General features: G+C 45.6%; 1 protein-coding gene across 12 annotated transcripts in view; it reads left to right on the top strand.

Annotated features, from left to right (window-relative positions):
- Positions 1-13,844, top strand: part of MTSS1 (MTSS I-BAR domain containing 1) — a 160,539-nt gene that overhangs the window by 127,831 nt on the left and 18,864 nt on the right. For 6 of the 12 annotated variants that reach the window (XM_019973409.2, XM_070802474.1, XM_070802473.1 and 3 more), the window contains one exon: positions 3,285-3,296. The exons of the other annotated variants lie outside the window; for them this stretch is intronic. In XM_019973409.2, the coding sequence (XP_019828968.2) occupies positions 3,285-3,296 (12 nt within the window). The remainder of the gene's footprint in view (positions 1-3,284; positions 3,297-13,844) is intronic. 12 annotated transcript variants of the gene reach the window in all.

Below are 13,844 nucleotides of genomic sequence, written 5' to 3' on the forward strand. Positions count from 1 at the left end.
TTGAACTTGAGAATGTAACATTCCCTCTAGACTCTTCTTCTCAATACCCGATTTTGAATTTGCAAATGGTTCCCCCCCACCTCCGCCCCTATCAGGATGCTCTGTGGGTGGGTAGTCTTTAGCGTTTGTTTGAGACAACTTTTTTAGGTAGACATCTCCAAAACCAAAGTTCCCCTTTCCTAAGCAAGTGGTTCTCAGTTGGAATTAAAAGAAACATCTGGAGAGATGGGACACGTCGATAGAAGAGGAGTGAGGATAGGACAGACTTTTCAAGCTAAGTGTCATCTCTCCCCCCACCCCCCGCCCCCCGTTCTTATAATAACCAGGAGACCATGTCGATATAAAGGCAGCAGGATTTTCACCCACGATCAGTTTTTCCATTGGTATTGCCCCCGTTTTCCTTTTGGATGTGTTTTCCTGTTTTTGGGGCTTCTGCAGTTTACATTCTAACTTAGGCACCTGGGAGCTAGCATTCCACAAGTGGAATAGGCTTTGTGGCCAGTAACATTTTAGTGAGTCTAGAGGTAAATGTAAATAAAACTGCCACCCTACTCCATTGTATCTGAGGTTTCATGGAAGAACAGGTTGGTAAAAATTTGGAGCTGAGCTCTACCTAATTGATACCATGCCAGCTTTGAGATAAAAGAGATGAATGGGTTTTCAGAGAGGGTCCAAGTCTATGGACTTGAAAAAGATTTGGGAGTTTGGTGGAAAGGTTGAGGTAAGGAAAAAAGTAGCTGTTTTACTTTCTCTCTTCCAGAATTTTCTTTTCAGAGGCCTTAAGTTCTTGGCTGCAGTGATAATCCTTTTATCTGAATTCTGCCTGGAGACTGAAACAGTCTTTGTCACTCAAAGTCACTGGCATTGTCCAATTAGCGGAATTTGGACCTGCAGGGAATGCCTGATAGGTGGATTGCAATGCAACATAAAAGGAAGTTTCTGGCAATTAGACTTGCCCAGCACTGCTTGGGCTGTCTGGAGAGGGAAACAAACTCCCCATCAAGGTGCCGGATGGAAAAAGTCAGGAAACATAGGGTGCCGGACTGTATTACGTGAGAAGACGCTGCTGGTCCTGGGACTGGGGAATAATCAGCTTTTGGTTGTGAGGCACTTGGACCTGAAGGCTGAGACAGTGGAGGCTGTGATCAGGGGCTTCTGAAGCATCCATCTTGTCAACCCCAGTCATATAGCTGATGGTCTTGGGCACCGTATTCTTTCCAAACAGGAGAGCCATGACGGTGTTCTGACGTCTACAAGCCAAGTCAGATCAGTAGCTTAGAGTGTTCCTGATGATTTTCTAGTTCATCCAGGGAACAACTAGAAAATTATTTTTATTTATTTCTTTTATAAAATTTTTTTTCTTCTAAATTATGTAAGTGCCTTTTAAAAACTCACATTGGTGTATTTTTGGGGTGACTGGAGCTTCCTAGGAGGTACCAGAGTCATCCTTCTGAGTGAATTCTTATTATGAAGTGCTCTTCTAGAAGATATATGGCCTGAGAATGGACTAGAAGCACTGCAAGTTAAGGGCTGGAGGAAATCTGGTTATTTGAGGCTCCCAGTTATTTTGGGGGGTCTGGTTAGCTGAAGTTTCCCTTTTTGCCAAGGTGCCTCTCTATCGCGTTCATACCCTTCAAGTGGTAGCTTCCTAGACTTTGGCTTATAATGTGTTCGTAGATCCTTCTGAGATTTGCACCATGTGTTAGGATGGTTTGAATACTTTTTTTTGGTCCTGATAGAACTAAATTTGGTTTATACAGCCTAATAATCACTTCCTTTTAAATGTGTTTTCAGGCGGTTATTGAGCAGCTCCTTGTCATTGCTTTTTTCAAAACTGTGATCTTTGATCTAAAAATTCTTCTGATTATTCTTTTCAACATTTAAATGCCTTTATGCATTTAACTGTGGATTTGGCATTCCCTTTGACATAGACACATATGGGATGTGATTTTCGCTTGTGACTAATTTTACCTTAAATTTCACTCTGCAGCTGTATCACCTTTTGCCACATTCTGTATTTGACACTTTTTTACTATCCTATAGATAATGGTAGTTTATAGCCTAAAGGTATTTAAATCTCACTGTCAAAAAGTGTTTAATGTTTTTTGGAGTTTGATTAGACTTTATCTGAAAATCATTTTAAAACAACTTGACATGTGCTCCAGCCATGGGTGAATATACCTATTTTTGTGGAAGGCAGGCTTCTTGAATACCTAGGGGGCATAAACCTAGGTGGGGAGTTGGGGGCTGGAGGGACCAGGCGAGGGCCAGGGGTCCATGCGTGGGGCAGGGTCAATCTTGCTGACAGGTCAGGGCGACAGGACAGAGGTAGCGGGAGGGTGGAGAAGCGTGGGACTGGCCCGAAGCCCAGGCTCTGAGTGGAGTCTCCTGAACCCTCATCAGGCCCTGCTGCTTGGCATCAGCTCGTGACTTTTGAAGTCCTAGAGTTGGCTGTAACCCAACTGGGGGAAGTAAGAGTGGATCAGAAATAGGAAACATTTTGTACTATTTGCCCACTTCTGCCCTCTCACCATGCAGTCAGCAGCCTTATTTCTCATTTAATTAATTCTCATATTGTTATTAATTTCACTTAAATAATTATGGTAAAGTCTTCCGTTTCCATCTATAACTACTTTGATCAGAGACATTGAGGGAGGAAACTGCTGGAACATTTTAATATGTTAACCCTTGAGTCTGACCATTGAAATAGTTGAACGTGTCATCTTTCACCCGAGACTGCAGAGCTGATTTATAAACCTAATAAACAGACTCCCAGAGTCCCATATCAGCATATTATTCACTGTTATATGTAAGTTTTAAGGTCTTTAAATTTTTTTTTTTTCATTTTCACCCCAGCTTGAACTTTGGATTCTTGTTTCCTTAGTGACTTTCCAAGTTACAATAAATTACACCTAAAAGCTTTTCTTGTGAAAGCATCTTAATTGACTTCTTACAGGAATATATTCTTCATCTCTCTTTTTAAGGAAGAAGAAGAAGAAGAAGAAAAAAAAAAACGTTGTTGCATTCTCTAGGACTGACAATTACAAACTAGGAAGATGTCTGTTTAGATGGGAAGTAAAGACTCTTAGCAAGGCAGGGGAGGGAACCTGGGTTGCAGCTCTCAGTGGCTGTGGGTTTAATCGCCCTAATATAAAATTCCGTGGCAAACCATGGACTGTTTTAACACAGGTAAGACTGCTGCCCGAATCCCAGTTTGACTTTATTATTTTCCTTTTTGTGTCAATTGTGTATCCTGCACTTTCTCACCGTGTGCCCCCTGCCAGTGGACGCTCTCGGTAAGTCTGTCATCCTGAATCTCTGGTGGCTGGTCACGGTGTGGTCCTTGCTGTGGGCTTTCCGTGGTTGTCCAGACCTACGCTAGTTGCTCCAGTTTCCCTCCCAGTTCAGAACAATCAACGGTGCCTACTTAATTTTCCATAATTTTAAGAAAATTGTGTGTGCGTGTGTTTCAACCAATCATTTTCTTTTTTTTTCAAGTTTGACCCTTTAACGGGTTAGCTTAACATTCTAAGAGTCTTTACATCCTCATAATTCAGTATTAGACTCATGGAAAAAAGAAATACAGAGTGACTTAAACCCTGATTTCCACAGGAAAAAAATACATGCATACATACATATCTAAGTGTATATGTGTGTATTTACATCACAGACAAAACATGGAGAGCTATACTTAATAACTTCTCAAAATAATTCCCAAATCGGATTTGGTTTTATTAAGCTTGCCAACTATCTTTAACTTAGTCTTCCCAGGACCATTTGGTTTTTTCAAAACCAATCATTTATTTTTAAAAAAAATCAAAAGTATTTCTTATTTCAGCAGAGTTTGTGGAATGTTTCATTTCGAGGGTATCGGATCTTCAAATTCAATAATCACAGTGATTCTTCTTGACTAAATGTTGACCCTCAGTCTGTGGGCAACAGCGCTAAAACTTCAGGTCGCTTTCGGCGTCTCGTGGCTGTCCCTCTGTCTCAGAAAGGTCTGTCTGTGGGCTGTCCATGTGGTTTATCTTGCCTGAGTGTGCCTGAGTGTTCTCTGAGCCTTTGCACTGAACAGCTCTAAAGAGATTTTTGCATTGGATTCTGTCATCTACAAGGAACCCAAACCACATGGGTCCCCTCTAGCAGGTGGGGCCAGGATGACCTGCTGTCTCGGGGGACACAACTCTGCCTCCTTCCCGTCATGGTGACATTGGGGTAATGTCCCCCACTTTTTTAAAGTGATAATCCTTTCCAGTCTTCAATGCTGTGGTTATGACACAACTTAGTGTACCTTTGGGAGGAAGGTAAGACAGTCCCTCTTCTGCTTATTGTGATAAAATTCATATAACATAAAATGTACCATTTAAACCCCTCTAAAGTGTACGTTTAGTTGGCTTGAGTGCATTCCCAGTGCTGTGCAGCCATCACTACTGTCTAATTTCAGGATGTTTTCATCACCCCAGAAAGACGTCCCCTGCCATTTAAAACAGTCATGCCTCATTCTCCCTCCCCTTCAACCCCTGACAACCGTTCGTGTGCTTTCTGTCTGTATGGATTTGCCTGTTCTGGACCTTTCTTATAAAGGGAATCATATAATACGTGGCCTTTTGAGGACACAGAGTTTTATTAAAACCTTTGCTTGGAAGTTTGATGTGAGTTGTCTATGGAATAAATGGGGCATGCTATTTGTTTTAAATGATGGGTAGTGGGATTAGGGATGAGTGAAGGAACCACACAGCCTTTTGACTCTGTGACTTGGATTCTGCTCATCCTACGAAGAGTCCCTGCAGCCCCCTCTAGTTCTCTCTCTTGCAGGGGCCGGCTCCCAGAGCTAAGCCACAGTGACATAGGATCATAACAGTGAACTTGGGTGTAAAGATGTAAGAAAGCTATTTGACTTAAAGCCCTATTAAATTTTATTTTACAAGTTTTAAGTCATTTTTGAACTTGGACATGTATATTTTAACAACATTTCATGATAGTTAAAATGTCTTGGTTTAACAAAAGAAATATGTATATATATGGAACTTTCTTTCAGTCGGGTCAGAAGTATTTACCTTGACTCCTTCAGAAGTATTTACCTTGAATCCTGCTTGAGCAATTAACTGAGGGCCCCCACAGGGAAGACATTTATAACTCAATGAAGTCTACTGAGACAGGGGTACATTGCTCCCTCCAGGAACGGAGACTCTGGTGGAGGCAAGCCAGTTATAGTTGTCCCTCGGGATTCAAGGGGATTCGTTCCAGGGTCTGCCGCATACTGTGAGATGCTCAAGTCCTATAGTCAGCCCTTCAAATCCACGATTCCACACCCACGGACTCCACCAAGGATTGTAAACAGTACATGAGCCACAGTTGGTTCAGTCTGCGAATACAAAACCCATGAGTTTGGATGCCAATTCTATATTTATTGAAAAAAATCCATGTGCAGGTGGACCTGTGTTCAAACCCATATTATTCAAGGGTCAACTGCAGTTCAGTCTGGTGTGCTCAGAGCCATGATGAGTATCAGCAGAGGGTGCGGCAGTGGGGCAAGGCGCAAGAAACCCGTTTACGCTTGGTGTGGGCAGGTGATGAGCAAGATGACAAGGGATTGGCTGGTGGAGAATGGAGCAGGGGCTGCTCAAGGTTCAGGGAAGTTTGTGAGCCATCATCATTTACACCGGGGCACCAGAACCAAAAGGAAGGGTGACCATGCTGCAGGGTGGGGGTTGTGGAATGTGTGACTCTGAGTCAGCTTTAGGGGTGAACTGAGAGCCACAGTGACCTCCACTGCCCATCCTCGGCTACCTGCCTCCAGATGGTTCTATCACTCAGCCCCATTTCTGATCAGACCCCGTTCTAGACTGACTTTTCCCCCCATCACCGTTCTTTTCCTCCACACGGAGAAAGCAGAAAGCTGGAGTGATGCCGAATCCTTTTCACTGGCTCAGTGGTTTCCATGGCCGCATCAGCGTGAATGTTTGCATTTCCTGGCTGGTTTCTTCGATGCTTTATGAAACTGGCAGAAACCCCTGATGCCCCAGAAACTACAGTCGTTGAGTGGATGGTTCTCCCCGCCTCAGTGGTAAAAACCGAGGTGTCTCAGCCCCCTCCAACCACCCCCGTGCTTCAGTTTTTAAAGAGGAGTAGCCCTGAGAACCCTCTTGCCCAGAGGGACCTCCCACCTACAAATCTGAAGTCCAGGTTATCTGTTAGTGGGTCACCTGGCTTCCTCGCTGGGCATAGTGCAGAGGCTCTGTTCCCTTTGTTGAGTTAGGGGAGATAGAGAAGAGCAGACCACTCAGAAAGAGGTGTGGCCCACACAGAGAGACCCTTCTAGTGGTTAACCCCATCTGCCATGGGTGTGCCTCCAGGCGTGGTCAGAAATTGTCCCCCCAGGACCTCCTGGGCCACCGGAATGAGCATGGGGCTGGAGGTGGCCTGCCCTGAATTGCTGGTGATCCGGATTGCGAGACCCAGCCCTGGAAGGAGGCAGCAGCGCCAGAAGTCTCCCCTGGATGTTTTCTCTAACCACCTCCCTCTGATGCATGTCAGCTCTCTGCAAAGTGACACCCCAAAATGAAAAATCCTTCCTGAATGCTGAGATGAGGAGGTACAAAGAGCTGGTCCATGGTTCTAGGCTGTTTTCTCCACTTCCTCTTCCCTCCAGTCAGCATCCCTGGAAGGGGTAGATTGCCACATCAGTGCAATTGGGAAACGTGTACCTTGAGCAAAAAGCAGTGATTGTTCTCTATTGGAACCAAAGCTGGAAAAGTTCCCTCTGAGGGCAGGGGGTGCCTGTAAATGCAGACAGGTGATCACTGAGACGCTCCAGGGCTTGTATGACCACGTGTAGCCTTGCGCTGTCTCTGGACATTTAGCTGCAAGTGCACGTGACACATCAGGGAAGACCGTTGGGTCACTGCTGCTTTCCACGCTTGGGAAAGGTGTGATAGGAGCCTGCGAAATATTTGAATGGGTGCAGTTTTACTCAATGGGACAACCTGTGTCAAGTGGACAGGGGAGGACTTTTTTTTAATGAGTCAGCATTGGAGAGTTGCGGCCTGACATATGTTCTGGCCCAGGAAATGCCAGGTAAAGCCATCAGCAGAGTGAGCAGGGAGAAGGGAGAGGTCAGTGGATGCAGCCAGCCGTGCCATCCTGGGCTAACAGGCTGATGAGGAAAAGCATACCAAAGGGGCAGCCTGATTTCTTTGTCTCAACAGCAGCAGTGGTCAGGCTTTCCTCTTTAGACCCCATGTGGTTCAGTGACCTATCCCTGACTGTGGTCAGTAGAGATGTGGGAATCTAACTGAAGAAGCTCCTGCAGGGGACTGTTGCATATGTAGTAAAAGTGTGGAGTCTTCAGAGGCCAGGGGATTCCTATTTCATATCTGGGAATGCTGGGTTATAAACAGACTAAGCAGATCCACCCGAGGCCCAGAGCTGTGCGCTCCTTTCCTTTGCAGAGCTGGTCTCTGGGAAAGCCTTGGCCTGATACAGCTCATCGGGTGTCTTGCTTGTGACTCTGGCTGCACATGGCTGATTGCAGGAGTCGAAAAAGGTGCAGAGAAATGTCCCTGTGCACGAGGAGTCTTTGTCAAGGTGTGAGTCACCTGGCTTCCCTGTGGCTGCATTTAGAAGCTGGCAAGATGCGTTTAAGGGGCAGGGGGAGCACACAGCAGGAGCCCAGTGCTTTTCTTGGTGTTAGTTTTGCCAGAAGCTAAAAAGGAGGATGTGCTTGAAATACCCATCCCCCGCACGCCATGGTGTTGATTAACCCCGAGAACACTGAGTGGGTGGTGTGGTGCAGGGCTAGATGGGCAAAGGGGGGTATAGTCCTGCCTTTCTTGAGTTGCAAGCCCGTCACAGTTTTCACAGGGTTAAATTGTTTCACTTCTGGTGCCTCTCTTTTATTCATAAATTCTCCATGACTGCCACAGAGGAGCCCGGTGAGCTGAGCGTGTCTTCACTCATTCAGGAAGTAGGTATCAAGGGCCTCCTCTGGGCTAGATCCCCTTGGCGGCTATGGAGGCACAAGTGGCCTCTGCCCTCAAGCTGTTTCCACGATGGCAAAGGCATCTACGTTCTAACATCAGTTCTCTGACACCAACTGGGTATCCACCAAGTCACATCAGTTCAGATACTAACTACCTGGGGTGGGCTTAGACCCCATGCACTAAGAACAAGATTTTCTCCACTTCAATCACCAGCCACAAGTGGGGTCCACAAGCTACCCACCTGTGTGCCCAGCCAACCTCAAATTTAGGGTCTCCCATGAACCCCCTCAGGTTTGACAAGTTTGTTAGAATGACCCACAGAATTCAGGAAAGCAGTGTTTCTTAGGGCTGCTGGTTTACTATAAAGGAAAGAAATGAACCCCCAGGTGAGGCGCTCCATAGGATGCAAGGTGGGTGCAGTCTCCGTGCCCCTGCCAGGCATGTCAGTGTATTCATTGGAGCTCGCTGCTCCAGAGTTTTTATTGCATTTAGTGGTTATAGAGGCAGGCTGTCTCCTGCTGAGACGCCCAGGGTTTAGGAGGAGGGCTTTAAAGATGCTGTGTTCCTGCCAGTGGCGCCTAACACTTCCTAAAGCTCACTACGTGCTGGGTCTGGTGCTGAGTGCGTGATGTGAACGAATCCATCTGCTTTCACAACCATGTGAGTAGAAACTGAGGCACAGCCTATTGAAAGCATAGTAGAAATAGAGTTTGTTTGAAAGTGTTCAAGCCCAAAAGCTTCCAGTCTTGTCTGATGAAATCTCTCCTCCTTTTGATCCCTGGTTGGTTTTGCTTTGGAAAAATCAATCAAAAACTGCTGCAGGATATTAAGAGTAGAAGATGATGTATGTAGGAATAATGACAGCTACCTTTTGGTGGAAAGGGGGCATTTTTCATTCCAAATTCTAATCTCCAGATCACCTTGCATGTCTGTCTCTGAAATTATATCCCATATTTCAGTATTTATATCCCTTATTGCATTGACTGCAGATGCCATCAGTGGTAAGATGCATTATTATTTTCTCACTGATTAAAAAAATTTTTTAAATGCCGTGTAAACTATGACTTCTACTGACTATAAGATATATCTTAATTTTTAAAGTATAGACATGAAAAATCAGGCATCTTCAGATGAAACACAGTATTTGCATGAGTGTGTCAGGGACATATGGAAGTCATTTTATGGGATTCTAATCGCAGGGCCTGTGCGTGCTATGAGCATGAAGCTAGAAGAAACCAGGCTTCCGAATGGGAAAGATGGAGAATTGGCATCTGTCTGCATCCATTCCTAGCTCAGGGGCTCTTGCAAGCCACCCTAATCTCAGTTTACCCCTCTGTCAAATGGGGGTGTTAATTCCTGCCTTGAACGTTTATGTAAAGATTAAGGAAAATGTAAATGTTGGGAAAATATGGAATCTTGGTTTCATTCCAGAAAGCTTTGTGAATTCTCCCTACCTACTGATCAAATTTTTTTTTCTCCTTTGAGGGTTCTGCTTTGGTCCATGACCTGCTGCCTATTAATAGTGCTTTTGCCCCAGGAGCATTTTTTTGTAAAGAGAATAATCATATGATTTCCCCTGTTGGGGGAAGTAAAGGAGCTGCTGGCTGTATTCACCAGAATTCTCCAGCATGAATCCAGCCAAGACCTGGAAACTCGCAGGGGAAAAAATTCTCGAGACTGAGATGACTTTTTACAGAAAAGGCCACAAGCAGTGCTTTACTGAGGAATTTTGTCTGGAAAGCCTGTTTAAGCCCTCTCTTCTTTTGGCTGATGGGCGGCCCTGGAATTTGTTCGTTTTCCAGTGTTAGGCCATTTAAGGGCATGATGGTTGAACCAGTAAGCAAACTCACATTGTGCTATTATAAGTGCCTCATGGCGCTCAGTCACATCCAACTCTTTGTGACCCACCCCCCGCAACCCATGGACCATACCCGGCCAGGCTTCTCTGTCCATGGGATTTTCCACGCAAGAATACTGGAGTAGGTTGCCATTTCCTCCTCCATGGGTGTCTTCCCAAGCCAGGGATCTAACCAGAGTCTCCTGTGGCACCTTCATTGGCAGGGGGATTCTCTACCACTGAGCCACCTGGGAAGCTCCTATCAAGGCCTTATTCATTTGCAAATATTTGAGTACCTGCCTTCCAGGCAGGTGTGCTGAGGTAGAAGACACAGTGCTGAGCAAAAATATTTGTGGTTTCTGTCCTCGTGGGGTTTCCTGATCACCAGGGGAGACTGCCGTCCGTGGAAGAACTAGAGGCGTAAAGATGAAATGAGAACTGGGAGGAGTGTCGTGAAGGCTGTGTAGAAGGAATCTCTGAGAATTAAATACGAGAATTTAGTCTGGTGAGAAGGTTCAGGGAGGGCTTCTGTGAAGAACTGTGACCTGAGAATGAACAGATGCCCGACAGCTGGGGCGGAGGGAGAGGGGATGTTTAGGGGGTGGAGCCGGACGTTGGAGCAAGGGAAGAGGAGGGGGAGGGCCTGAGGCGTGTTCACGACGCTGGACTTTTTATTGTTTTGGCCGCACAGTGCGGTGGCATCCAAGATCTTAGTTCCTCATCCAGGGGTCGAACCCATGCTGCCTGCATTAGGAGTGTGGAGTCTTAAGCACTGGACCGCCAAGGGAGTCCCCACTGAACTTTCTTGAAAGCAGTGGGAGCTACTGAAAAGTGATAAGATTTGCATTTTGAAAGTAATTCAGGGCTGTTCCAGGCAAATTCGTCCAAATGCGGTCAGAGTGACCTATCAGGGGCTGATGGAGCCGTCCAGGTGAGAGATCAAGGTGGCGCAGGAAGGGTGGGAGTAGCAGAGACGAAAGAGGAGACGGAGTCAAGTCCACACGGGAGCTGCTGCAGTCATCGGCAGCGGCTCTCCCAACATTGCTGATGGGAGGGAAATGAATGGGCTTTTGTATATTAAATCAGTGCTAACACAACTCCAAATTTGTGGACCTAAAAAAATGACTGTAAGAACCAGTATATCCAACTGAGACATGGAATAATTTCTTCCACGTTTTTTTTTTTTTTATAAATATATGTTGTGGTTACTGAATTTAAGAAATAAACATTGTGTTTCTAGGTTATGATATATCCCACATGGAAATGTATTCACTATGACTATAATTATAGCAATCTTTACAGATTATACTTATTTTAGAATACTATAATTTGAAAGTCCTTTAATTATAACATAATACATATTTAAAATAACTTGACTAATCATAGAATGATTTAAATTTATATTTACCAGATTAGGTAACACTTGGTTCTAGTCACTTTGCTTTCCTATGTCAGTGTATTTTTAGAATTCAGTGTCATTAATCATAGATAGATGTGCACCTTACAACTTGTGAAAGGAAGTAAAGATACCCATTTCCCCAATTTCTTATAATTATAGGCTAGTATTGAAAGAAATTGCTACCATAATTAAACTTTTTGCCTCTGGAGTTAAGAACATGCTGACTTGGTCCGTGGTCCTCCGTGGTCCCTTAGTTGGAGCATCCTTGGAGAGATTGAGAGGCTTACAAGAAGGCCTTGGGACCAGCCACAAACAACCACATGGCCTCACTGTGCAGGCTTGGTCAGGCTGTTTGACAGGTGGTAGAGAAACAGGGAGTTTCATTACCAAAGGGCTTGTATCATATACACAATCAGTGGGTGTGGATTCAGCTGCCCAAGCCAGCATTTTGTTTACTTATTTTAAAAAAGTTTTTGGCTGTGCCTTGCTTTTGAGATCTTAGTTTCCTGGCCAGGGATGGAACCCGGGCCCTTGGCAGTGGAAGCGCAGCGTCCTAACCACTGGGACTTCCCTGGCAGTACAGTGGTTGGCATTCCGTGCTTCCCCTGCAGGGTGTGTGGGTTCGATCCCTGGTCGGGGGACTAGGATCCTGCCTGCGGTTCAGCCCAGTCGCAAAAAAAGAATAGGGAAAATTCTCAATTTCATGGGACTGGAGTGCCCGCACACTCGCCTCCCCGCAAGTCCCCCTGGAGAATGGAAGGGTGCTTTAACAAGTTTCTTGTCCACAAAACTCATGAAACCTATGACTCTGCAGCTGGGTAATGTGTGAAACTGGCTCCCAGGCAGAGAAACTGGAAGAACAGGTAGAATTATTGGGGTCAGGGAGGGATGGTGGCTGATAACACCAAAAAGTTGTCAGAGCAAATTTTCACATAGTTGTTGGATAAAATCCCTCCGCATGGACTTTAACAGTGTTTTGCTGCACCCAGCACATATGCTCACCTGACCAGTGAGGACTCCGTGTACAGACCACTGACGGTACTGGAATGCCATCTAAGGCATTTTCAGGGACAACCTTTGTCCCCGATTTTCCCTTTTTGTGCTAACTTAGAACTTAACCCCTGCCAAAAATCCAATGACTTTTGCTAGTTGGATGTTCTTGACGCCTGACTGCCTTTTTGGCTCCAGAGGAAGCTTTCTCATCTGCTTGTGAGAAAATACAGAATATATTCCTACGTTCAAGGCAGTTTTCCCTGACCCTGTACTTTTTCAGACCAGATAACACATTGCATCTAAGTGTTCTCTGTGGCATTCTTAAAGAGGAGGGTACATGGTGACTAGTCAGGTCCCTTTCTAGGTGGCGGGTGGAATCCAGTCCCTCGACTTGAGGCAGCTGGTGGAGGAGGAGGAGGAGGAATCCAGCATCAGAGGGTCAGGCTGTGTGCGCTCTGACTGCCCGCTCCTGCATGGCCCTGGACAGTCCTCCCCTTCTCCCCTCCTCTGAACTGGGAGCAGATTGGTTTGGATAACCCGTAGTGCCCCCTCCATGCTAACATTCTGTTTAAAACACCTACTGAGTACCTGTTGTATGTACCTATTAAATACCTTTTGAGTACCTGTTGTATACACCTATTCAGTACCTGTTGTATACACCTATTAAACATCTATTGAGTATCTGTTGTATACACCTGTTAAACACCGATTGAGTACTTGTTGTATACACAGACAGCATTTCACTGCAGGCTAGGCTGGGAGAGTCCAAGCCTCTGTCCGGAAGGAATTTAGAGATTCTTTTTCTGGTTCAGGTGGTAGGTGAGCATGGGAGCCCAGTGTGGAAGCTCATGAGCTGGTCTCCTGATGGTCACCTTCTTGTCCTCAGATCAGATTTACAATAGCCACGCCCTCTGATACAGTGTCTATTTGCCCAGGTTTATCCATGTTTATCCAGACTTCTTCTGTAAATATTCTCAGTCCAGGGGCCAAATGGTGTGTGTCACAACAACTTTACTCAGCAGTTGTGATGAGAGCGGGTATAGACAGCCTGTAAATGAATGGGCGTGACTGTGTGCAAATAAAACTTTATTTATAAAGACAGTAGCCTCACCAAGTTCTTGAGTTGTTGAAAAGTCTAGAAATGGGTGCCTCTGCGTATCTGGGGTCTGTGGATGGGGCCAGGTGGTTCCCAGGCATGGGCCAGCCTCAATACCCAGGCCCCCTTCAGTCCTCCACCAGCAGAGCTCTGACTGCGGGTCTTTTTGTTGCTGAGCTTGTCCTGCAGGAAGAGACTTCAGGACTCTCCACTAGGGAGTTAAACTAGCTGCCAAGGAGTCCCAGGGGGCTCCCCGGAGCCAGGAGAGCTGATGCTAGGCCCCATTGTATTCCGGGACAGATACTTCTCTTCCAGACAGAGGCTCTTTTATTGAGCATGACCCAACAAAACCAGGTTGTGCCCATTTTTGGAAACATCCACAGGCCTTCACCTTGTTCTTCATACCTTAGCCTCTTCAGAATGCAAGTCAGGAGACATTACCCCAGAACATTTTATTTGTCATAAATAAACCAGGATAAGCATCCCCTTTGGGCACTAGAAATTGGAAATGGCTGATCCTAGAAAAACAGCTTCTTT

This window comes from Bos indicus, chromosome 14, assembly GCF_029378745.1.
Source record: "Bos indicus isolate NIAB-ARS_2022 breed Sahiwal x Tharparkar chromosome 14, NIAB-ARS_B.indTharparkar_mat_pri_1.0, whole genome shotgun sequence".
Taxonomy (NCBI): Eukaryota; Metazoa; Chordata; class Mammalia; order Artiodactyla; family Bovidae; genus Bos; species Bos indicus.